The 26014-nt window shown below is 45.2% G+C and overlaps 1 protein-coding gene across 6 annotated transcripts in view; it reads left to right on the forward strand.

Moving 5' to 3' along the window:
* LOC115169657 (zinc finger protein 521) overlaps positions 1-26014 on the forward strand; it is a 138213-nt gene that overhangs the window by 22206 nt on the left and 89993 nt on the right. For all 6 annotated transcript variants that reach the window (XM_029725503.1, XM_029725504.1, XM_029725498.1 and 3 more), the window contains one exon: positions 3910-4122. Coding sequence is in view for 4 of the 6 variants with exons in the window: in XM_029725498.1 (XP_029581358.1) it covers positions 3910-4122 (213 nt within the window). In the remaining 2 variants the exon portion in view is untranslated. The remainder of the gene's footprint in view (positions 1-3909; positions 4123-26014) is intronic.

A 26014-nucleotide genomic window follows, 5' to 3' on the forward strand; every position in this document is an offset into this window, starting at 1 on the left:
ATGAATTCTGATGACCTTATACTGCTGTGAGCAATGAGCACCCATTAAAACTCAGAACTCATCTCAAAATACAAAAACCTCCACACCAATGGAAGCCAAAAATGGCCACTGCAGCACAAGTCAAAGCAAAAAATCAGAAAAATCTTCATATTCCACAAATCTATGCTATCTCCTGTGTGTGATTGTCAGCCCCTCCAAGCAGCAGTAGATGTATTGATATTCTGTCCAGCCTGTAGAGACCTGGTATAAGAGGATGTCATGATCTGATGGATTACTGTAGGAGACTCCGAGAGACTCCGAGAGGCTCAGAGAGGCCCAGGATCCTCGGTATTGATCTGGTGATGTGGTAGGCTTCTAATCCCTGGTCCTGGGATGGCAGTGACCTTGTAATGTCACTGTCAAGCCCCCCAATGTTCAGCACTTTACCCAGACAACAACAGATCAGAGGGGGGGGACTATGGGGTCCGTCTGCTGTACAGAGAGCCATGACCCCGGATTAGATCCACGTTAGTGGTGTCAAATCCTATGTTTTCATCGGATAATTTAAGGTTGTATTTTTAGCCTTTTGCTGTGCATTCCTAAATGAGTAACCCAAAGCATAATCTGACTTCATTTACGGAATGGCCCACTATAACCATTCAATAGACAAAAAAATGTCATGAGAGGCTTCCATTAATTGAGTCTTTAACGAAAAGCTATGTCATTTCACTAGACCTTTCGGTGCCTGTGAAAAGTTTCTCAGCCACGATGTTTTTCCTGGCACATTTGGAGCTGTGCTCTGCTCTGCTGCTGAGCCTGTTAGTGTGGATGAATCATTAGTGTATATTGTGTGGCGTTTGGCCTCAGTCAAAAGCAGTATTCCCATCAGAGAGCTCGGCGAGGCCTGCATCTGCGAGGATTGGGATTTTAATTTTCTTGAAACACCTTCTGTTCTGTGGTCCCAGTGGGAACCACAGCACTGATATTTTTAGAGGGCATGTTCCGAGAGCCTCCGTCGTCAAGAGGGACGGACAATGGTGGGTGTGATGTTACATCAATACTTGGCTGCAAGTGGAGAGGAATGGAGTGAAGAGGAGTATAGGGGTGGGGGGGGAGGAAAAATCCTGTGTGGCCTTGATGAGTTCTGGAACGTCTCTCCTCTGAGGAATACCTTAAGAGCACCCCACTGACCAACCAGTACTTTAAAATGGCTGGCCAACATGTAACCCGCATATGTACGACCTGGAATCATGCCAACACACTGCCACAGACACGTTAGTGCACTACTTCCTGCCCAGCCCAGGTCCTTAAGCGTTCTTAACTGTGTGCTAGGCAGAAAGACTGAAAGGAGGCCTGCTCCTAATGTTCCCTCCAGAGTTTTCAGACGATGTGCGAAGAGAACTGGCAAGGGGCTCAAAATGGCTGCCAGTCAGGGTAGGGAGGGCTCCTTCTACTCCCCAGAAAGCTTTGGGCGTTAGACCTGTGCAGGCCATGATTGTTTAATTGTGAGTATGTCTTTGTAATCAGCCTTATTGTATTGAAGTGGGAGAGACACAACAGGGGGAGAGAGAGAAAGGATTGCAGGCCATGCTGCCTGCTGAATCTGAAAGATGCTGCCTGCTGAATCTGAAAGATGCTGCTGATATTGTCCCTCCAGTTTACCATGTGTTTTCTTTTTTACTGTTCTCGAAATGGAGATGTTTAAAATAAATTAGCGAGCGATGCAGAGTTTGTTGTGTTGTAGTAGTGTTGTAGTATCACCTGGATATTGGTGCTGTCTGTCTGTCTCCCTGAGTGTTTATAGTTTCCTGGTTCATAGAATGGTAGTCCTGGTTCACGGTCGTCAGCCCACCACTGACACTGCTACAGGACAAAGCCAACAGGTGCCAAAAGTGCAGATGGATTGAAGAATATATTGATGAGTGCGACACGAGGCTGCCTGCGAGCAGAGTTGAATAATTCAGAGAAGTGTGTCGTGACGACGGGGTAACACACACCAACCTCAGCCCTGCGTATTGCTCTCTCCCTCTCTCTCACTCAACCACTCACGTACTCTCCCTCTCTCTCCCTCAACCACTCACGTACTCTTCCTCTCTCTCCCTCTCTCTCCCTCAACCACTCACGTACTCTCCCTCTCTCTCCCTCAACCACTCACGTACTCTTCCTCTTTCTCCCTCTCTCTCACTCAACCACTCACGTACTCTCCCTCTCTCTCCCTCAACCACTCACGTACTCTTCCTCTCTCTCCCTCTCTCTCCCTCAACCACTCACGTACTCTCCCTCTCTCTCCCTCAACCACTCACGTACTCTTCCTCTTTCTCCCTCTCTCTCCCTCAACCACTCACGTACTCTCCCTCTCTCTCCCTCAACCACTCACGTACTCTCCCTCTCTCTCCCTCAACCACTCACGTACTCTTCCTCTCTCTCCCTCTCTCTCCCTCAACCACTCACGTACTCTTCCTCTCTCTCCCTCTCTCTCCCTCAACCACTCACGTACTCTCCCTCTCTCTCCCTCAACCACTCACGTACTCTCCCTCTCTCTCCCTCAACCACTCACGTACTCTTCCTCCCTCTCCCTCTCTCTCCCTCAACCACTCACGTACTCTCCCTCTCTCTCCCTCAACCACTCACGTACTCTTCCTCCCTCTCCCTCTCTCTCCCTCAACCACTCACGTACTCTCCCTCTCTCTCCCTCAACCACTCACGTACTCTTCCTCTCTCTCCCTCTCTCTCCCTCAACCACTCACGTACTCTTCCTCTCTCTCCCTCTCTCTCACTCAACCACTCACGTACTCTCGCTCTCTCTCACTCTCTCTCACTCAACCACTCACGTACTCTCCCTCTCTCTCCCTCAACCACTCACGTACTCTTCCTCTTTCTCCCTCTCTCTCACTCAACCACTCACGTACTCTCGCTCTCTCTCCCTCTCTCTCACTCAACCACTCACGTACTCTCGCTCTCTCTCCCTCTCTCTCACTCAACCACTCACGTACTCTCCCTCTCTCTCCCTCTCTCTCACTCAACCACTCACGTACTCTTCCTCTCTCTCCCTCTCTCTCACTCAACCACTCACGTACTCTCCCTCTCTCTCACTCAACCACTCACGTACTCTTCCTCTCTCTCTCTCTCACTCAACCACTCACGTACTCTTCCTCTCTCTCTCTCTCTCACTCACCCACTCACGTACTCTTCCTCTCTCTCTCCATCTCTCTCTCTCACATACTCTTCCTCTCTCTCACTCACCCACTCACATACTCTTCCTCTCTCTCTCTCTCTCTCTCTCTCACTCACCCACTCACGTACTCTTCCTCTCTCTCTCCATCTCGCTCTCTCACATACTCTTCCTCTCTCTCACTGACCCACGCACATCCTCTTCCTCTGTCTCTCTTTATTCGCCTGTAGTTCCAGGTTGGATGTCTAGATTATATGTCTAGTTTCCAGTCTCCTTTGACACAGCCAGAGTGATGCAATTCAGCATTCTCATGTGGAAGTCTCATATTTTGAAGAACAGGCAAGACCTGCAATCCTGAATTTATTAACAACAAATATTCCCTCAGTCTAGTTTCATATACTGTACTTTTACCTGGTTGAAGCAGGGCAAACAAATCTTAATACCATTTTTAATAACATAGGAGTGTGTTTGTGTGTGCATTTTGCGTGTGTGTGTGTGTGTCAGAGTGTGTGTGTGTGCGCGTGTTGGGTACTGTGTGTGTGTGCGTCCGTTTCAGTGTGTCCTCACTCAATGTTACGACGTGATTGCTTGAGTTACAGTAGTCCAAATGTAACCTGTATTTTATTACACATTTTATTATTGTTTTATTAAAACCAGAGTTTTTGTCACCCAGAGGTCGCCTCTTCACTCATTTCCTCTTCACTTCGGCTCACTCACCTAACTGTGTTGTGTCGTGTCATTTCCTGTGACTCCAACAGATCCAGAGTGTTCTCTCGAGAGGGAATTGGAGGATGGTGAGGCTGAGGCCGGGTCTAGGCGTTTGAGGAAGAGGCTTCTCTCTCCAGAGGAAGGCAAGGAGGGGGAGGAGGACGACGAGGAGGCCGCGCTGCACAGCTGCGACAGCTGCCGGCAGGTGTTCGAGTCGCTGAGCGATCTCACCGAACACAAGATTAATCAATGCCAGCTGACAGGTAAACAACGCTCAGCCCACCGAGCCCTCCTCCATTTCCTCTACTCTTCAGCTCTACCTCTCCCATTCCAGTCTCCCCACTGGAGAATACCGGCAGACACAGTGTGCTGGGTGCAACACACACCACACATAAGGGACTTCAGTACTAGTCTACCTTCGATGAATAGTGCATGCCATGAAATTGGTGGATGTCCAATACGACACACTACACAAATGGAGAGGGGACAACAACCCATATCTTTATTCATCACCACCATAATTACCAATCACACACACACAGAAAATCCCCCTTATTTTTGCAATAATCGGAGTATTTAGGCACCACACTACACTCCACCAATCCACAGCAGTCAGATTCTCCAGTAGTCAAAGCCAATGTCATTGAGTCCTCACAAGTAACCAGACCTCCTCTGTAAGTGGATCCCTACTGTAGTGAGATCCCTCCTGTTACTGTGGAGGAATCCTCCATGTCTACTGGGACCCTGAGAGGGAGAAGAGAGAAGGAAGGGTGCCATTGGCAGACTGTCATTGAACATGTGATGGATGAAAAGAGCACTGCTATAAATACTCTGACAAGGTGGCTCAGAGAACTAATGATGTGAGCTGCTGAAGGTTTCCTCCATGTGATTCTCATGGAGTTGGTGTCCTCCTTTATCCCTGTCCCGTCCTGTCCTGTCCCGTCCTGTCCCACGTTGAGAAGAACAGTCTGACACACATTTATTCTCGTACTTTTGGGGAGGAGTTTGTTTTCTCTTAGTAAGGCTATAAAATAAACAATATGCAGATTAGTTAATGTGAAGATTTAGACTTCCTTTATTTTAGGAGTATTAAATGTAATTGGGAGAGGGGGGATACATTAAGTATTGCCCAATCAGACAGCAGTACAGACTCTCCTCTGTTTATACTCAGACATAGTTTCATTTCATATTTTGCAACCCGCAACCAGCCGACCACAAATTATAGGGTAGGACTGCTTCAGAGTGGTCTCAGATTTCCAAACAACCAGAAAGATATCTGGAAGCCTGTCTCACTGAATGGAGTTGTTTTTGTCTGTGTCTCTGCATGCTCCTTCACCCGCTCACACCTGTGTGGGCGCATATATGTACATATATGTACAGTACCAGTCAAAAGTTTGGACACACCTACTCATTCAAGGGTTTTTCTTTATTTTTACTATTTTCTACATTGTAGAATAGTAGTGAAGACATCAAACTATGAAATAACACATATGGAATCATGTAGCACCCAAAAACGTGTTAAACAAATCCAAATATATTTTAGATTCTTTAAAGTAGCCACCCTTTGCCTTGATGCAACCAGCTTCACCTGGAATGCTTTTCAAACAGTCTTGAAGGAGTTCCCACATATGCTGAGCAATTGTTGGATGCTTTTCCTCCACTCTGCGGTCCAACTCATCCCAAACCATCTCAATTGGGTTGAGGTCGGGGGATTGTGGAGGCCAGGTCATCTGATGCACCACTCCATCACTCTACTTCTTGGTAAAATAGCCCTTACACAGCCTGGAGGTGTGTTGGGTCATTGTCCCGTTGAAAAACAAATGATAGTCCCACTAAGCGCAAACCAGATGGGATGACGTATTGCTGCAGAATGTTGTGGTAGCCATGCTGGTTAAGTGTGCCTTGAATTCTAAATAAATCACAGACAGTGTCATCAGCAAAGCACCCCACACCATCACACCTCTTCCTCCATGCTTCACCATGGGAACCACACATGCGGAGATCATCCGTTCACCTACTCCGCTTCTCACAAAGACACCGCAGATGGAAACACAAATCTAGAAATTTGGACTCATCAGACCAAAAGGCAGATTTCCATCAGTCTAGTGTCCATCGCTCAAGTTTCTTGTCCCAAGCAAGTATTTTCTTATTATTGGTGTCCTTTAGTAGTGGTTTCAAATCAAATCAAATTTTATTGGTCACATACACATGGTTAGCAGATGTTAATGCAAGTGTAGCGAAATGCTGGTGCTTCCAATTCCGACTATGCAGTAATATCTTTCAAGTAATCTAACAAATTCACAACAACTACCTTATACACACTGATACACACAAATGTAGAGGGATGAATAAGTATATGTACATATAAATATATGGATGAGCGATGGCGTGCGGCATTGGCAAGATGCAGTAGATGGTATAGAATACAGTATATACATATGAGATGAGTAATGTAGGATATGTAAACATTATTAAAGTGGCGTTATTTAAAGTGACTAGTGATACCTTTATTAAGTCCATTTATTTAAGTGGCCAGAGATTTGAGTCTGTATGTTGGCAGAAGCCTCTCTATGTTAGTGATGGCTGTTTAACAGTCTGATGGCCTTGAGATAGAAGCTGTTTTTCAGTCTCTCGGTCCCAGCTTTGATGCACCTGTACTGACCTCGCCTTCTGGATGATAGCGGGGTGTACAGGCAGTTGCTCGGGTGGTTTTTAGTCCTTGATGGTCTTATTGGACTTCCTGTGACATCGGGTGCTTTAGGTGTCCTGGAGGGCAGGTAGTTTGCCCCCGGTGATGCGTTGTGCAGACTGCACCACCCTCTGGAGAGCCTTGAGGGCGGTGCAACTGCCGTACCACGCGGTGATACTGCCCGACAGGATGCTATCGATTGTGCATCTGTAAAAGTTTGTGAGTGTTTTAAATGACAAGCCACATTTCTTCAGCCTCCTGAGGGTGAAGAGGCACTCTTGCGCCTTCTTCACCACACTGTCTGTGTGGGTGGACCATTTCAGTTTGTCCGTGATGTGTACGCCGAGGAACTTAAAACTTTCCACCTTCTCCACTACTGTCCCGTCTGGTTCATCCTTGGTAGCAATTACCAAGCGCTGAAGGTACCACGTTCATCTGTACAAACAATAGTACACTGGTATAAACACCATGGGACCATGCAGCCGTCATACCGCTCAGGAAAGAGATGTGTTCTGTCTCCTAGAAAAGAACGTACTTTGGTGTGAAAAGTGCAAATCAATCCCAGAACAACAGCAAAGGACCTTTAGAAGATGCTGGAGGAAACCGGCACAAAAGTATCTATATCCACAGTAAAACGAGTCCTATATTGACATAACCTGAAAGGCTGCTCAGCAAGGAAGAAGCCACAGCTCCAAAACCGCCATAAGAAATCCAGACTACGGTTTGCAACTGCACATGGGGACAAAGATCATACTTTTTGGAGAAATGTCCTCTGGTCTGATGAAACAAAAATAGAACTGTTTGGCCATAATGACCATCGTTATGTTTGTAGGAAAAAGGGGGAGGCTTGCAAGCTGAAGAACACCATCCCAACCGTGAAGCACGAGGGTGGCAGCATCATGTTGTGGTTGTGCTTTGCTGCAGGAGGGACTGGTGCACCTCACAAAATAGATAGCATCATGAGGCGTGAAAATTACGTGGATATATTGAAACAACATCTCAAGACATCAGTCAGGAAGTTAAAGCTTCCAAATGGACAATGACCCAAGCATACTTCCAAAGTTGTGGCAAAATGGCTTAAGGACAACAAAGTCAAGGAATTTGAGTGGCCATCACAAGCCCTGACCTCAATCCCATAGAAAATGTGCAGAACTGAAACGGCATGTGCGATCAAGGAGGCCTACAATCCTGACTCAGTTACACCAGCTCTGTCAAGAGGAATGGGCCAAAATTCACCCAAGTTATTGTGGGAAGCTTGTCGAAGGCTACCCGAAACGTTTGACCCAAGTTAAACAATTTAAAGGCAATGCTACCAAATACTAATTGAGTGTATGTAAACTTCTGACCCACTGGGAATGTGATGAAACAAATAAAACCTAAAATAATTAATTCTCTCTACTATTATTCTGAAATTTCACATTCTTAAAATAAAGTGGTGATCCTAACTGACCTAAGACAGGGAATTTTTACTAGGATTAAATTTCAGGAATTGTGAAAAATGTTGTTTAAATGTATTTGGCTGAGGTGTATGTAATCTTCCGACCTCAACTGTGTATATATATATATATATATATATATATATATATATATATATATATATACATATATATATATATATATATACACATATACACACACACATATATATATACATTCCCACAAAATGTATGAACTAAGCCTTTATTACCCGAAAAATACTCCCCCCCTCAAAAGTAAACTCATCAGCCCCCCCTAATCCATCAAACCAATATTGATTCCAGCACATTCTATTTGGCATACACATGAAATCATTGCGCTATGGTCATTTTAGTACTAGTCGAGAAGGAAAGAAGCTTATGCTGTACCATTGACTTTGAACTTTATTGCCAATTACAGTAGCTTTTTGATTTGTTTGATTGCTCACCTTTTTCCTATTATGTTCTGGTTGGCAACACCGGGAGGTATATTTCTATTGGCACCATTAAAGGACTGAAAGGTTTTTTAGAGAGTTTTTTTTTTTTTAGAGCATTTCGAGCAAAACAATAGCCAAACATGTTCTCACTCATTAGACAGGGTCATCCATTATCTTGACAGGGTCACAATGAACAACTCGGGTATATTATTTCTCCGATAATTAAGTAAAGGCCTTTATTAATGTCAATCTCACAGACAAATAAGTCTTAATTGCTGAATGCTGGAGTTTGGCTCAGAGCCCCTGTGGAAGCCAAACAAAAGGAATGTAATTGGCATTAGGGTATTGTGATTGTGCACAACCACTCTATTACTATTCAAACAGAGAGAGAGAGAGAGAGAGAGAGAGAGAAGAAACTTACAGGACACTGTGTGTGTGTGTGTGTGTGTGTGTCTGCGTGTGCGTCTGTGTGCGGTGCCTGTGTATGTGTGCGCGTTCGTGTTTTTTTTCGGTCTGGAATCTTCTCAGAGATTTCCTATGTGGCATTATGTAGACATCCATGACCAATTAATCTGCTTTACATCGACTTTCAGCTCACAGATGGATCCTTTATTAAAACCACTTTCTAATCAACAACCAGCACCTGCTGAATCCTCCACTTCTACAATCACTTTTTCATGTTTTATTTTTAGGAAACACATTAACTGGAACCAACCCTGATATTGAGAATTAGTAGGATTTTGTGGAAAGTTTAGAAAGGGTTGTCCTTATTTACTTAGTCTAGTATTTCAGAATGCACGCACAGGGATGTGTACACCCATGCAAGCACATACGCATTACAAACCCACAGTCCCAAACCTACACTCCCACTATCCCTTGGTAACTAAACCTTCCAACACTATCCACAGTTGAAAGAACAAACAATCTCCAAAAACCCTGCTGCTGTAGCATACAGTATCTACTAGACCACGCCCGACAGACAAGAGAGAGATGTAACATGTCACCCCGATCAATGGCTGCCATTGTCTCCCCACTGTCTGGCCGAGGTATAACACCTCTCTATGCACTTAAGCCGTGACCACTGCAGTGCGCTAAGGGAGCACGGGGGTATGGATTGCCTCGTGCCCCCCCGATGCGATCGGTGCTATCGATCGTGCTAATGCTGGACTGCGGAGGAAGGCGAGAGAGAGCCTGGGAGAGGGAGACGGGAGAGGAGGGAGAGTGCTGCAGGAATGTGTCCCCAGAGACAGTGTCTTGGGCTTGGGCAGGGCTGCAAGAATGCTCCCCCAGAGGGAGACTTCCAGTGTTAAAAGTACAGGCTGGGGTGGAAGGCAAGGCAGGGCTGGAATAATGCTTCTCCGGAGACACAGGAGTGGAGAGGCTGGGCTGGAGGAATGCTCCCCCAAAGCGTCCCTCTAACTCTGGGGTAGGACTGGAGGGGCTCCAGGGGCCTGGGTGTGGGGGGGGTCTCCCTCCAGGCTCCAGGATGGCTGCAGATCAGGTTTCTGTGTTGGGATCAGCATCCTGCCGTCAGGGCTTTAAGCTTCCCAGGGGAGGAGGAAGGAGAGAGAGAGGAGGCAGCCTTTTATTCCATAGGTCTCGGTCTCTCTCTCTCTCTCTCTCTCTCTCTCTCTCTCTCTCTCTCTCTCTCTCTCTCTCTCTCTCTCTCTCCTCTCTCTCTCTCTCTCTCTCTCTCTCTCTCTCTCTCTCTCTCTCTCTCTCTCTCTCTCTCTCTCTCTCTCTCTCTCTCTCTCTCTCTCTCTCTCTCTCTCTCTCTCTCTCTCTCTCTCTCTCTCTCTCTCTCTCTCTCTCTCTCTCTCTCTCTCTCTCTCTTCTCTTCCTCTCTCTACTCTCTCTCTCTCTCTCTCTCTCTCTCTCTCTCAAGGGCTTTATTGGCATGGGAAACATATGTTAACATTGCCAAAGCAAGTGAAGTAAATAATAAACAAAAGTTAAATAAACACTAAAAATGAACAGTAAACATTAAACTCACAGAAGTTCCAAAAGAATAAAGACATTACAAATGTCATATTATGTATATATACAGTGTTGTAACGATGTGCAAATGGTTAAAGTACAAAGGGGAAAGTAAATAAACATAAATATGGGTTGTATTTACGATAGGGTTTGTTCTTCTCTGGTTGCCCTTTTCTTGTGGCAACAGGTCACAAATATTGCTGATGTGATGTCACACTGTGGTATTTCACCCAGTAGATATGGGAGTTGATCAAAATTGGGTTTGTTTTCAAATTATTTGTGGATCTGTGTAATCTGAAGGAAATATGTTTCTCAAATATGGTCATACATTTGGCAGGAGGTTAGGAAGTGCAGCTCAGTTTCCACCTAATTTTGTGCACATAGCCTGTCTTCTCTTGAGAGCCATGTCTGCCTACGGCGGCCTAGCAAGGCTATGCTCATGGAGTCTGTACATACTCAAAGCTTTCCTTAAGTTTGGGTCATTCACAGTGGTAGGGTATTCTGCCACTGTGTACTCTTTGTTTAGGGCCAAATAGCATTCTAGTTTGATCTGTTTTTTGGTTAATTCTTTCCAATAATTCTTTGTCAAGTAATTATCTTTTTGTTTTCTCAGGATTTGGTTGGGTCTAATTGTGTTGTTGTGCTGGGGCTCTGTGGGGTCTGTTTGTGTTTGTGAACAGAGCCCCAGGACCAGCTTGCTTAGGGGACTCATCTCCAGGTTCATCTCTCTATAGGTGATGGCTTTGTTATGGAAGGTTTGAGAATCACTTCCTTTTAGGTGGTTGTAGAATTTAACGGCTCTTGTCTGGATTTTGATAATTAGCAGGTATCGGCCTAATTCCGCTCTGCATGCATTATTTGGAGTCTCAATTTGGTGTTTGTCCCATTTTGTGAATTCTTGGTTAGTGAGTAGACCCCAGACTTCACAACCATAAGGGCAATGGGTTCTATAACTGATTCAAGTATTTTTAGCCAGATCCTAATTGGTATGTCCAATTTTATGTTCCTTCTGAAGGCATAGAAGGCCCTTCTTGCCTTGTCTCTCAGCTCTTTCACAGATTTGTGGAAGTTAGGGAAAGGGAATGTGAAAGGAGGATACCTAGTCAGTTGTACAACTGAATGCATTCAACTGAAATGTGTCTTCTGCCTTTAACCCAACCCCTCTGAATCAGAGTTACCTGTGATGCTGATGTTTAGGCTGAGGTATGTATAGTCTTTTGTGTGCTCTAGGACAATGGTGTCTATATGGAATTTGTATTTGTGGTCCTGGCGACTGGACCTTTTTTTGAACACCATGATTTTTGTCTTACTGAGATTTACTGTCAGGGTCTAGGTTTGGGAGAATATGTACAGAAGCTCTGGGTGCTGCTGTAGGCCCTCCTTGATTGGTGACAAAAGCACCAGATCATCAGCAAACAGCAGACATTTCACTTCAGATTCTAGTAGGGTGAGGCCGGGTGCTGCAGACTGTTCTAGTGCCCTCGCCAATTTGTTGCTATATATGTTGAAGAGGGTGGGGCTTAAGCTGCATCCCTGTCTCATCCCACGGCCCTGTGGAAAGAAATGTGTGTGTTTTTAGCCAATTTTAAGCGCAGACTCTCTCCCTCGCTCTCGCTCTCACACTTTGTCTCTCCACAATCTCAGTCTCTTGCATTGTCTGCTCTGGCTCGCATTGTTAGCGATCCCGTCACCGGAAAGAGAAACTTACGCTTGACACGTATACATTATTTATAGTTGAGATATATAACAGTGTAATGGCATATACACTCAGGACTTATTGTCTTTACGTAAATAAAGACAATGGCATCAGCACTGATTTTAATTCAAAAGATAGCCAGTTTCAAAGTGGCTTGCCTCGCACTGTAAAATGTATTATCCTACAGAACACTGCTGCTGAAGACATTTGAATATCACAGTGCTGTCATCATAGTGGCCATTCTTTCATTACTGGCCTGCTCCCTAGTGCAACACCTTTTCTTGTGTCCTTCACTAGAGAAAAGGGCACGGCTCGACCCTCAGGAGAGATCTGTGGTCTGCTATTTTAACCCTCTTTGAGATGACCTTTTTAATAAGTGTCTCTCTCTGTTTTCCTGCCAGCCACTGTGAAAGCAAAAAGAGCATGTCTTCTGCTTCCCTCAGATAAAGAAATCAATCATAAAAAGAGAACTGGGCCTTACATGGATTTATATTATGTCGATTCTTTACTTTTTCTGCTCTTGCTTGTGGAGATTTAGCGATGCAGTCAACATCCGATAAAATAAATGTTTGATTTATGAGGAAAGTATACTAATGTACTTTGAGAAAATGAGATGCAGTATTTCCTACCAGACAATTCAGGCAATACTGCAGTTATTTGATGGGAATTGGTAGGAACATACGTAGGAGTAGGAGGGCTGTTTCTGTTCTCTCAGTTGAGGATTAAGCGTAGTTTAGATACAGAATTAAATGACAGGAAGTCACACTGAATATGTTCGCCTTGTCTGACTTTGTACACTAACATGTTGGTTTGAAGTACATAAAAGTTATTTAACATCAAGCCTAACATCAAGCCCAGGCATGGAAATGTCCTGTAATAACCACAAATATGATGAACTAGTCGCTGGCAGACCATGTTTTGTAATAACTGTTTGGCTGAACTTGGGGGTTTTTTTCCACTAAGAAAAAAGGCATGTATTGATCCAACAGCTGCTCTGCGGCTGCCAAGAAGAATGTGCCAATGAACTGCAAATACTTTATTTTCTTCAAAAGCCTTTTGAGACACTGAGAAAGAAAGAGAGGTGACATGAGCAGCCCTGATTAGCCCAACTCTGAGCTTTTTGCCGTTCATCAGAAATTCCGGCGCGTTTTTGCCTGGGCGTCTTGTGACTTGCCAGTACAAAGGGTGGCACAGTGATTACAAGGCTTTGAAAGGGGGAGAGGCGGTCAGGGGAGAATAGCAGAGACTTCTGGCACAACACAGCCACTGAAAAGAGACCTCATGGTAGAGTGAGCTCTCAGAATTAGGCTGGAGTCTTTCCCTTGTGTGTTTGTGTGTGTGCGCGTGTGTTTGTGTGTGTGTGTGTGCGTGCGTGTGTGTGTGCGTGTCTAAAGTAGTTGATCTGACTCCTCAGTGTAGCGGCCCCTTGTGTTTCCTCTCTGTGCGACTGAGCCGGTAACATTAACAGGAGTGTCATTAGGAATTCAAAGCATATGCCCTCTTGAGGACGCCCTCTTCCTCTCTCCCCTGTGCTTCACACCGCACAAATTATGCACCATATAAAGTATTCATTGGTCTTTGTCAGCCGCGATCTGCAGTTTCTGCAGAAACACAATCAAAATAATAATGGATGAGTCTGTTTGTTTGTGCCTGTATAGGAGACATAATTATCTGATGGCCAACTTGGACCAGCTCAGCAGCTCAGCTTCTCTCTGCCCTTTTTCGGTACCTCCTTCACTTGAATAATCATGTCTCTATCTATTGCTATCTATATCTATCTCTCCCTCCATCCCCTCGCCCCTCTGGCTCTCTCCCTCTCACTCACTCACTCACTCACTTACACACACACCTATAATCATAGTAAACACACACACATACACACACCTGCATGCTTGGACTTTCCACCGGAGACTAAACATTATTTTTAGCTCTAGGGGTTCTGTCTTTAGCATTTATCCACATGACCTCCTTTGAGATCAGATGGCGATAGAGGAGCAGGGTTGATAGGCTAATGTAATGGGAAGGATGCAGATAATATCATGTAAGTAGACATATAATATCAGGTATATTCTGTGAAATTACGTATTTGCAACACTGTTGTGGTTTGCCCTGTTTGTCATTATCAGACACGTCACTAGGAGGACGACTGAGTCTCTCTCTCTCTCTCTCTCTCTCTCTACTCTCTACTCTCTACTCTCTACTCTCTACTCTCTACTCTCTACTCTCTACTCTCTACTCTCTACTCTCTACTCTCCTACTCTCCTACTCAGCCTCTGAGTCAGGCAGAAGAATGGCACATTAAATCTTAATAGGACTGCGTCTGGCCATGTTGAATTGCAGAGCGTGTTAAGCCGGCGCTTTCCTCCCTCTTGGCACGCGCTCGTGGAAGTGGAAAACAATTGAATAAAAGAAAACGCTCCCTCGCTTTGTAACACCGAGTGACTCTGGCTGCTAGGCTGAAGCCATGAGATGACCGACTCCTTCTCCCCGACGGAGAGAGAGAGTGTTACACGCAAATGACTTAAGCCCCTGGTAAAGACACCCTAACACAAATGACTTTATCCCTCACAACACATACAGTATGATCCAGGTAGGTACAGGATTTACCCTGCCACCTACATTGAAGCCAGAACACCGACTAGACGCTAGAGAGAAAGGGAACAGCAGACAGGCAGTATTTTCAGCAGGGCAATGTATGACAGGATAGAGGGACAGACAGCACTGGTAGGCAGCATGGTGTATGCAGGCAGGGCATCTTTGTTGAAACGTCAGAGGTGGTAATTACCGGGTGATGAGTTGACTGGTTGTGTGTCCAGCGCACGGTGCTGCTGGGTGGGGCTGCAGGAGGCAGATAAGACCCCCACGCTGGAGCTTATCTCTGAGAACCAAGAAGCACCATGCCCTGCCAGGCAAATCCAGAGCATGACCCACCGTCTGCATCTAGCCCCTGATTTATTAACGACATCATTAATGCCAGACAGGTTACGTGCGCCGACTCGCCGACGAGAGAAAAACAAATCAAGTCTAAATTCCTGGATGCTCAAGACAGTCGACTGCCCCAGTGCCTAAAGAGCCTAGGTACCGGTTGGTTGACGTGTTTTGAAAGTGAGGAGGTTGTGTGGCGTTGTGATGTTTACCAGGTAGTGTTGCAGCCTACAGAAGGGCAAGAAGAGCTAGCTCAGATCTTACCTCTGTGATCCACTCGTTCTCCTCAGGGTCCCAGGAATTCAAATGATTTAATTTTTTGGTTTCGCTCAAACTTGCTGCTGCTCACCAAATAATTATATGGAGAAACACAACTAGACAAATGTGGAAAAAAGCCAAATAATGAATTTTGAAAACATTACGAACGGTGTGTCTGGGCTAGATTTTGTTCGTTTTTATGCTCTGTGAAAGGTAGATTTTTCAGTTGTTCCACTACCTACAGACTCCATTTATTCAAGATGTGTGTGAACCTAGGTGTATGTGGTATATGTATTACTACCATCGAGGTGACATAGCTACTATGCATAGCTATTCAATAATAAATATGTTAATTGAATGTATCAATAACAACCTTATCAATTCATCTATACGCGTGGTTGTTGTTTGGTAATAAATACAGTACTTCACAATTCTGACCAGAAATCTTAACATTACCTCGAGATGATCTCTTTTTTCATCAGATAGAATGTTGTTTTTTTTTGCAGTCATTATATTTCCTTTGATCAGAAGCCACCCTAACAGGTGTCTGGCGTGCCGGTGGCAAATGAACGCTCGCTAGCTTGCTCCGGTTAGAATTAATAAACAATCACGTGGCGTGTGAAACATGAACAAACACACCCAGCTCGTAATTAGCACTCAGTATTAGCATATCAAATGCCAAGGAGCTTTTCAGGGCTGCTGTGCTTTCTTAAGATACTGTGCGTCTGTCTGGAATCCGTATGGGACCAAATGAGGGCTTTAGAAACAGGGGAGTTTGCGGTACGGCACTGAGCTTAGAGAACATGGCACCTAGTCCTAAAAGAGCCCTAGCACTGGCTTTTGGACCTTACTAGCTGTTAATGCTTACTAATGAAAAGGTCACAGGATTTTTTTTGCCTACGTCTGTGTGGAAATGTACTGCACATTGATCCCCAAAGGGCTTTTTCCTGAGACGCATACGGCTTTGCCAAACTGTCCGGCCAGCAGTGCGGTGGGAAGGAGGGAAGTATGGAGGGAAGGGAGGGGGGCGGTGGAAAGAGTGACTGGTCCGACAGGTTTATGTGTCCCCGTGGGCTGTATTCTGTGGACCGGGCTGGACCCACAGGAAGGAACAGAGCCAGCTGTGTGACGGCATCCTGCTGGCCTGCTGGCCACTGAGCTTCAGGAACTCTGGGCCTGTATTCATAAAGTAATGTCTCAGTGTGCTGGTCTAGGATCAGGTCCCCCTTGTCTATATAACCAATTATCATTATGACCTAAAAGACTAAACTTAACTTTTACTCTGACATGTTTGTCATTACAGGCACTATCAAAGTCCCAGTGTTTCCCTACCTCCTCCAACTCCTCCACCTCACCTCCCAGGGGTTGTTGTTGTTGGCCAGGCCAGTGGGATGGTGTCTGGGGTGGGGTGGTGAGGGCCAGAGCAGCCCCCCCTCCTTCTCCAGGATGGGGAGTTCACCACCCACCAAGAAAGATTTCCTAAAAAAATAAGCTGCAGTATTTTTATAATCATTTTTTAAAGCTGGAATGTGGTGGTTTCATAAATTCATTTTTATCTGCAAGATGGGTGTCTTTTTCAGGGTCACTCAGGGTACCCGCTGGATTGTGCTTTGGCAGGAATAACACTACGGTGTTCTGATACCTAACCCATAGTGTCAGGTATATGGAGATGTCTTCTTATGCTTCAGAGCAGTGGGTTGGGGTGTGAGGGGATTGGCTGGGGGGGGGGTCTCTTTACTGCTGTGAATGTAAAGGTCATCCAATCTATGCATCTCACACCTTCCCACTTGATTGATTGTCTGGGGGGGGGGGGGGGGAGTCAGCCAATCAATTTGATCAGAGATGGAGACTCTCCTAACAGATAGCCACCCGGCTTGTGGTTGGTTAGAATTCTGCAGAGGGCTGCGCTGTGTGCCAGGTTTGGCCGTGACTCTGCACTAAACTGAGGCATTAAAACCCCTGATTGAATAGTAACTCGCCACCTGTGGTACTGTAGCCCAGCGCTAAATCAGTCACTGTTTTAAAGTGAGCAAAGAACCAACCACCTGCAGTCTTCACTACGACCAACCTTTACAGCCACAATAACATCCAGCCATTTAAATCAGCTTCATTCTGTATTCACTGGATGTACACAGACAAAAAAAATCTAAATTAGAAAAATAGCTCAAAGGAATTGTCAGCCAAGAGACACTGGGTTGTTGTAAAGTGAGAAGATTAGGACATCATGTGCCCTCAGTCAAAGCATGAGGCATCTTGGCTTTCTCCACATCGTGGGCTGGGTTTTGTTCCACAAATAGTGTCAACACACCAAAAACCTAATGTGTGATTGGATTTTAATCCGAATGCATTATCATTCCTGTTTCCCATTGGCCATCCATTACTCTCACATGGCGCCTGTGTGGGTGGTGATCGCCCAATCAGCATCCGGACCTTATTCCATAGAGCATGCTTCCGTTTGCGTCCCTTAAACCCTGTGAGATCCTCTCTCTCTCTGTACTCCACCGACCGAATGCCTAATTCCAAAGTAAACTGATTGTTCTCTCCAACAAGATTACACTGTGATGATGTTATCCAAATGAGACAGTGCTATCTGCCATGGATGCAACCAGGGCAGGCTAGGAGGAGGAGGATGCTCACCCCAAGATGACTGATCAGCATGCTAAAAGAAATGACTGAGGGAGGTGGGAAAAAATAAAGAACCCCCCCACACAAGTGAGTGAGAGAGATCGAAGGAGTGCGAGAGAGAGAGTTGTCGGAGTAGGGGTAAGCAGCAGAAATGTAATTTGCTTCTCACCTCAGGCGACTGGGCTCTGAGGCTAGTAAATATGCAAACATGGCCATCAATATGCACACCCTGGATGATTACTAATCTCCACTGCAGGTCCGTTCAGGAGCACCATGTACCGTGCAATGTGAGGAGGAGGAAGAGGAGGAGAGGAGGGGGCTAGAGGCCAATGCAGCCACATCTTCGGATCAGTAGATCATGATCAGATCATGACTGGTTAGACAGGGGCTTATGAAATGTAGAAGATCAGGAGTTCCATACAAGCTGGGCTCTGGGCTGCGTTCAATATGGCAACATTGTGCAACAGTTATCTACATTTGGGAAACTATTTGAACGTCCAGTCAATAACTTAGCCCTTTAGACCCCAATATAATTCTAGATTGCTGATGTACTGTAGATTACTGAGAATTTCAAGATTAAGCAGATTTTAAACAGATTAAGAAGATTAAGCAAATTTTCTCACACATTTTAAACAAACAGACATGGCTCAAAAACAAAGAACAAATGACAATAACACATTAACTTAGTTTTAAATAGCACAACCTCTTCTTTAATGACACCACATTCATGTCAATAGGAATAACACTCATTTTGTCTTCCATTGTTTAAAAACTATTAACACTCAACGCAACAAATAAACCTAGAGTATTTAAATTGTAGTACATTTGACTAAATTACTCACCCAAGTATAATATATTATAAATATTTTGAAAATAATCCAAAATGTGACCAGAGGACAATATTCAGAAAGTATTTCAAAACCCACACAAAGTAGGCTATTTGATTGATAATGATTCTTACTTCTTTAACAATGTAACAACAACTATTCAGAGACTTTCAAAATGTAGATAACCTCTTTCAATAACATTTAATACAGACCAGGCCTCACACAAAATGTAGAAACAGCAGCTTACAGTATTAGATAGACAGAGAGAAGATACAAAAACAACTACTGTTCAGAGACAATGTCATTTCCCTATGAGATTTGTAGGACAAATTCATGTCACGCTGTCACTTGAGTGTTTGCATTTAGCCTACAACATTTCTTGAGGCACCATCCTACAAAGTGGCACGAAATAGTACTTTGACAACAATTCAGTAAATGCAACAAGTATTAGATCGAAAAGGATCCAGAGAACAAATGTAAATGCACAAACACAAAGTAGGCTATTGGATTGACAAAGATTCTTAATTCTGTAACAATGTCAAAATGAAAACAACTATTTAGAGACTATTTCAAAATGTAGATTACCTCTCAATAAGATTTAGCACAGACCAGGCCTGACACAAAATGTAGAAATAGTAGCCTTCTTTGACAGCAATTCAATGAATGCAGACACATACAGAGAGAAGATACAAAACACAATTTTAAAAAGTACACAATTTCCCTCTAAGATTTGTAGGACAAATTCATATTTCACACTGTCACTTTAGTGTTTGCATTTAGCCTACAGCATGTCATGGAACTTCTGGAAGCACGGCCCCATCCTGCAAAGTGGCACAGAACACGTAGAGCACCCAAAGGAGGTTTCTACACATCTCCCACTCTTTGCCCTGCGTCCACTATGGATGCACACCACACACCCTCTCTTGCGCCCTTTAAATTTCACCAGGGAGTGGTGTGCTTTCTAATGATGAGTAACAACTCGGTCCACACCCCCTGGTGCTGTACTTTTGGCTACCCGCTTCTTGCACACTGTAGCCATCACAAAGTGAATGCACAAGCTGCATTTTGAATGCCTTTATACTACAGTTTCTGGGAAGGGGCCTTTGCAGGGTCGCCTACGCTGGTCTACTAACGCCGCCCTCAGGGTACCATACTCTATATGCGCTATATAGCCAAAAGTATGTGGACACCCCTTCAAACTAGTATTCCCGTTGCTGACAGGTGTATAAAATTGAGCACACAGCCACGCAATCTCCATAGACAAACATTGGCAGTAGAATGGCCTTATTGAAGAGCTCAGTGACTTTCAACGTGGCACCGTCATAGGATGCCACCTTTCCAACAAGTCAGTTTGTCAAATTTCTGCCCTTCTAGAGCTGCCCCGGTCAACTGTAAGTGCTCTTATTGTGAAGTGGAAACATCTAGGAGCAACAACGGCTCAGCCGCGAAGTGGTAGGCCACACAAGCTCACAGAATGAGACCGCCGAGTGCTGAAGCGTGTAGCACGTAAAAATCGACAGTCCTTGGTTGCAACACTCACTACCCAGTTTCCAAACTGCCACTGGAAGCAACACCATCACAAGTTCGTCAGGAGCTTCATGAAATGGGTTTCCATGGCCGAGCAGCCGAACACAAGCCTAACTGAGCTACAGGCCTTCCCTGTAGCTCAGTTGGTAGAGCATGGTGTTTGCAACACATGGTGTTTGCAATGTCAGGGTTGTGGGTTTGATTCCCACAGGGGGCCAGCACAGAAAAAAATGTATGAAATGTATGCATTCACTACTGTAAGTCGCTCTGGATAAGAGTGTCTGCTAAATGACTAAAATGTAAATCACCATGTGCAATGCCAAGTGTCAGCTGGAGTGGTGTAAAGCTCGCCGCCATTGGACTCTGGAGCAGTGGAAATGCATTCTCTGGAGTGAAGAATCACGCTTCACAAACTCTGGCAGTCTAACGGATGAATCTTGGTTTGGCGGATGCCAGGAAAATGCTACCTGCCCGAATGCATAGTGCCAATTGTAAAGTTTGGTGGAGGACGAATAATGGTCTGGTGCTGTTTTTCATGGTTCGGGCTAGGCCCCTTAGTTCCAGTGAAGGGAATCTTAACACTACAGCATACAATGATATTTTAGACGATTTTGTGCTTCCAACTTTGTAGCAACAGTTTGGGGAAGGCCCTTTCCTGTTTCAGCATGACAATGCCCGCGTGCACAAAGTGAGGTCCATACAAAAATGGTTTGTCGAGATCGGTGTGGAAGAACTTGACTGGCCTGCACTGAGCCCTGACCTCAATCCCATCGAAAACCTTTGGGATGAATTGGAATGGCAACTGCGAGCCAGGCCTAATTGCCCAACATCAGTGCCCGACCTCACTAATGCTTTTGTGGCTGAATGGAAGCAAATCCCTGCAGAAAACACGGTACCCCAGGAAGAGTAGCTGCTGCGTGTAGCTAATGGGTTTGGATTATGGTTCATTGTTCAGTGCGTGACCTCACATGCGAATCCTTAAAGAGATGGGTGGGACTAAGTCTTAGAGGGCGTGAACGATGCTGAACAGGTGTAGACAAAGAAGAGCTCTCCAGTCGGTGTACCAACACATTCGAGGGTGGGGTTACAAGTTTATCAACTTTCAAATTACTTTCCCATCGTTCCTTGACTTCAGTGTATGATATACCATTTTGTAGCTCTGAGTCTTTACTTTTATCCAATGTAAAATACATGGTCGGTTACATGTATGTTTGTCAGACTTCTGTATAATCAGACAGGATAGAGCACACAAGAAGACATTCAGAAATATGTTCGTAGTTATCCACCAGGGTTAGATTATAACCGTAAAGGCTATGGTACACACACTTCAAGACCCATGGTTAGATTACTTAGTTATTAGCTGGTTGTATTTTTATGGGGTGAGTGAGACGATCAACTGACAGCGTTGCAAGCAAAGCACGATGTTGCCGTCTCCGCTCTACTCTCGTTTTCTTGCCTGACAGACAACTTCAGATTTAGATAATGTTAGCTGATAATTGACGAAGCTGGGACAGTTTCCATATGAATAACACCGGTATAAACAGGACAAAACAAGAAGCTTGTTAGCTGGCTATGTAAACAAATATCACTTCAGCTCAATATCATTTGACCTCCCACTGCGCGAGCTTCTACCGTAACACGACTGCTAAACAAGCTGTCGAATAATAGGAAAATGAGGCAATGTGTAGCCTATAAATATCTGTAACTAGCAAACATGACAAACCATTACCTAAATCCAACTGATAAACACAAATTAATCTACTCTCTATTTCGTGGCTAGTTAGCTGGTTGTCTGTATGCCTAACGTTAAGTAGTGAAAGTGACAGCTTGACGTTTGGCGAGCACAGCACACATTTAGAGCCACGCAACTTTTCTAGCTAGCCTGAAAGACAAACCTGACCTAGCAATCAGCTTGGGTCATTTCCATACGAATTTATTCGGTAGAAATGACAAAACAAGTAACTAGTTAACCGACTATGCAGGGCCTACAGCTAAACACTGCTCCACCGCTGATGTGCTCGCCTGTATTAACCCGGTGATCATGACAGGACTGGCTAATCTGAGAGCTCTCCCCCAGATTTCACACCATCAAACATCGACAACAACAAACATATATCTGCAGCTTACTTATTTCACTCACCTGTACATCATCATCGCTTTGAAATGGCAAGTACGTGTCTGAATCCAACCAACATAGATACAGCCTCTTGAACTATGACCTCTACCGCGCCGTCTTTTTGAGGGATGAAGTGAAAAGTCATATCACAGTGAATAAGAAAACAGGATGTTAGGAAGTTCATTTTGCAATGTTGACAAATATATTATTGTTAGAAAAACAAGGCCATTCGCCTCTGTGGTTGTTGATGGCCGCTGTGTGTTTTAAAGGGTTAAAGTAAATTAACCTTGTTTTCAACCCCTAGTCTCTTTAGCATGGAGAATGGACTCAGTCCTCATCTGATGTTAGCTCTGCTCTGACAAGGCCCAGTAGTTTACTAGCCAATTGTTATTCCCCGTCTGTAATACCGGATTAAACAGCCTAGAGGACAGACACACATACACACACGCAGCAGCAGGCAGGCAGTGGGCTGCAGTCATTAGGTGTGTGCGTGGCTTACGCAGACAGCCAGATAAACCAGATGCCTCGTGATGGCCAGGGGTCATCTTTCTCTACCAGGACATGCTGTTGATGTCCTTGGCTCTCTCTCTCTCTCTCTCTCTCTCTCTCTCTCTCTCTCTCTAACTCCTCTCTATTTCCCTCTCCCTCTTTCTTTCTCTCTATCTTTTTTTTCTCCCTCACGATTTCTCTCTCCCATTCTCTCTCTCTCTCCCTTTCTCCCTCTATCTCTCTCTCTGGCTTTCTTTCTTCCCTCTCCTCCCTCTCTCTCCCTCTCTCGGTGCTATACAGCCATCACACACACAAAGGTGTGTGTTGGTGCTTAGTACTGAAGAACCTGTCAGTTATCAGGAAGGAAGGGAGGAGACAGGGGAGTTGTCCATGGCCCTAGTCTTAATGCCTGAGGGTGTGCTACGTGTGGAGGATAGCTAATGCTCACAATAGCTACCTCAGTTTGCAGGTGAACACATTCTCATTTTGTGAGACTTAACTGTGTTTGAATCACGGCTCCTGTGGGGAAATATGATGACTTTCTATGATAAAATGAGGTGTGTTAAATGCAACAAAATGTATAAGAACATTTCTGTGAAACTCTGCAGCGGAACCTTGTAAAACACACACACAACCTAACCTTGGTGTATGATCTCTCTGACATTGACTACTTTCCTAGGTTGGCGTATCAGAGAGTGAGCTATCTTTCCTCCCTCTCTGCAGTGAGCACATACGGCTTGAGGATGTTTACCTGGCATGGTGCCTGTTGTAGCTACCCTCCTGTAGAGAAGAGCCTGGCCAGGCTAGTGTGTGTGTGTGTGTGTGTGTGTGTGTGTGTGTGTGTGTGTGTGTGTGTGTGTGTGTGTGTGTGTGTGTGTGTGTGTGTGTGTGGTGTGTGTGTTGTGTGTGTTGTGCGCGTGTGTGTGTGAGATCATTAGTAATGTACGGGTCTGAGCATACTTTATCATGTCTGGATGAGATCTGTCTCCAATGTTAGCTTTTATTTTCAGGAATGGAGGGAAATGCGTACGTGTGCGTTAACGCTGCTATGCTCTCAGACCTGAACTGAACTATCCATCTATCCACCCATCCATCTTCCCTCCTTCCTTCCCTCCTTTCATTTACTCATCTATCCATTTATCTATCTCTGGCTGGAGGCTGAAGGGCCGTGTCTCTTTGTGGCCCTGGTAATCTGGACCAATTTCCTCTGCAATTTATTTCCCCGCCAACCTCTTCAAGCAGCAGCTGCCTCCTCAAGGTAGAGCCACTCAGCTTTACAAAACCCTGCTCCTTCCCCCCCCCCAATCCCCAATCACATTCTTTTGTTTGTTTGTTGTTAAGCCATCTCTCTCTGGCTGATGTTCCTATACAGGGATTGGGTAGAATTTGATATTGTCGTCCCTTTCTGCATCACTAGAACCCTGATACCTCAAATCACATCTGTTTACCTTTCCCCTCTTCCCATCCTTTATCCATTGCCATTGTTTTCCTTTCTTTCTTAGCTAGTGTTTTACTCTTCCATCTCTTATATACTGTATCATCCCCCTATTCTAACTTTCTCCTACCCCTTTCTTTCTGCTTATTTTTCCCTCTCCATTTTCCCTCTTTAGCTTTCTTTGCCTCCATCTTTTCTCTCTCTATCCCTCCCTCCAGCCAGTCATTCGCTCTCTGCCAGCCTCGTTTATCTCCCTCCATAGCCCTCTCTTTCTCCCTTTCTCTCCCTCCCTCCATCCTGTCATTATCTTTCTCTGCCTCCCACCTTTCTCCCTCCCTCCCTCCCTCCCTCCCTCCCTCCCTCCCTCCCTCCCTCTATCCATCCATCCATCCATCCAACCCTGTCTCTCTCTCTCTATCTATCTCTCCCTCCGTCCTGTCATTCTCGCTCTCCCTCTCTCCCTGCTTGGCTCCTCAGTATTCTGTTGCTGTCTCATGTGGAGTGATTTTGCCCAGACACGTCTGGCTCTGGGTAAAGTGCAGTCCCTAGAGAGCACGCTCCGCAGCCCCCAGGTCGCCGGCACCATGAATACATTATGATCCCCATTTCCATCCTGTTGCCACGGCAGCACTTTCGGAGCCGCAGGGCGATTAAGACGTACACACATCGTCGATAGCCTGTTTTGGCCTTTGATCAGATTCCATCGCTAGTCTGGGTCTGGGTGGTTAGGACAGAAGGAGACGAGACAAAGACGGATGGTAGTTGCGTGCATGTGGTCAAGTTGACTACCTGCCAAACATTTATTGAAACTCACCCATACCACCATCTCCTATTCCTCCTCAATATCATTCCTTGCCTGAAACCATTTTCCTCCCTTACCATCTATGCTTCCGTTCCTCCTCCTCTCCTCTTTTCCTCCTCCCCTACTCTACAGTTCAGCATCTCTTTCTTTTCTTTTCTGGTCTCCGATATTTCCCTTTCCTCCCTCACCTTTTTTATTGTTTCTTTTTTTCCTTTGGTGTGGAGGATGGAGGATGATGTATAAAACATGGAGCCTCAGGTAGAAGATGTTGGGTAGGAAGCCATGTCCCCATAAATGGCCAGCCGTGTGCATGCGCCTAACACTTCACTGAGCAATCTGTCAACATGTCAGCAACACATGTTTTGTAAAAAGCCTCTGGTGGGAGTCAGGGGAAAAAAGGCACTTCTGCCAGACCAGAGAGGAAATGCTTTTTTCTCTCTCTCTCTCTCTCTCTCTCTCTCTCTCTCTCTCTCTCTCTCTCTCTCTCTCTCTCTCCCTCTCTTCTCTCTCTATGCAGTGGATTTTCTATTGCTGGTGCACACGTTCCCACGGGCCCTCCTTGCCTCCCCGACATATATACCACACCCCCTGTCTGCACTTCAGAAATTTGAACTGGGGACCCTCAAGGGGGTTGGGGAGGGGGAGGTAGGTTTTGGCGGGGCTTCCCTCCTTCCCTCTTATTTTCAGAGCAGCTCTGAGATTGTGAAGGTATATTGTGACAGGTCCCCAAGCGGTCTTTTCTAATACCTGAGTTTCTGGAGAAGTTGGAAATTACTGGCGGCTTCCCCGAGGGATGGCTTTATCCACACCAGGAAGGAGGAGCACAACTCAGTGGGGAGGTTGCTTAATGCATGGCTGAAAATAAATAATTTCTGAGAGACACCTTCCCTCTTTTCTC

This window comes from Salmo trutta, chromosome 31 (genome assembly GCF_901001165.1).
Source record: "Salmo trutta chromosome 31, fSalTru1.1, whole genome shotgun sequence".
Lineage (NCBI taxonomy): Eukaryota > Metazoa > Chordata > Actinopteri > Salmoniformes > Salmonidae > Salmo > Salmo trutta.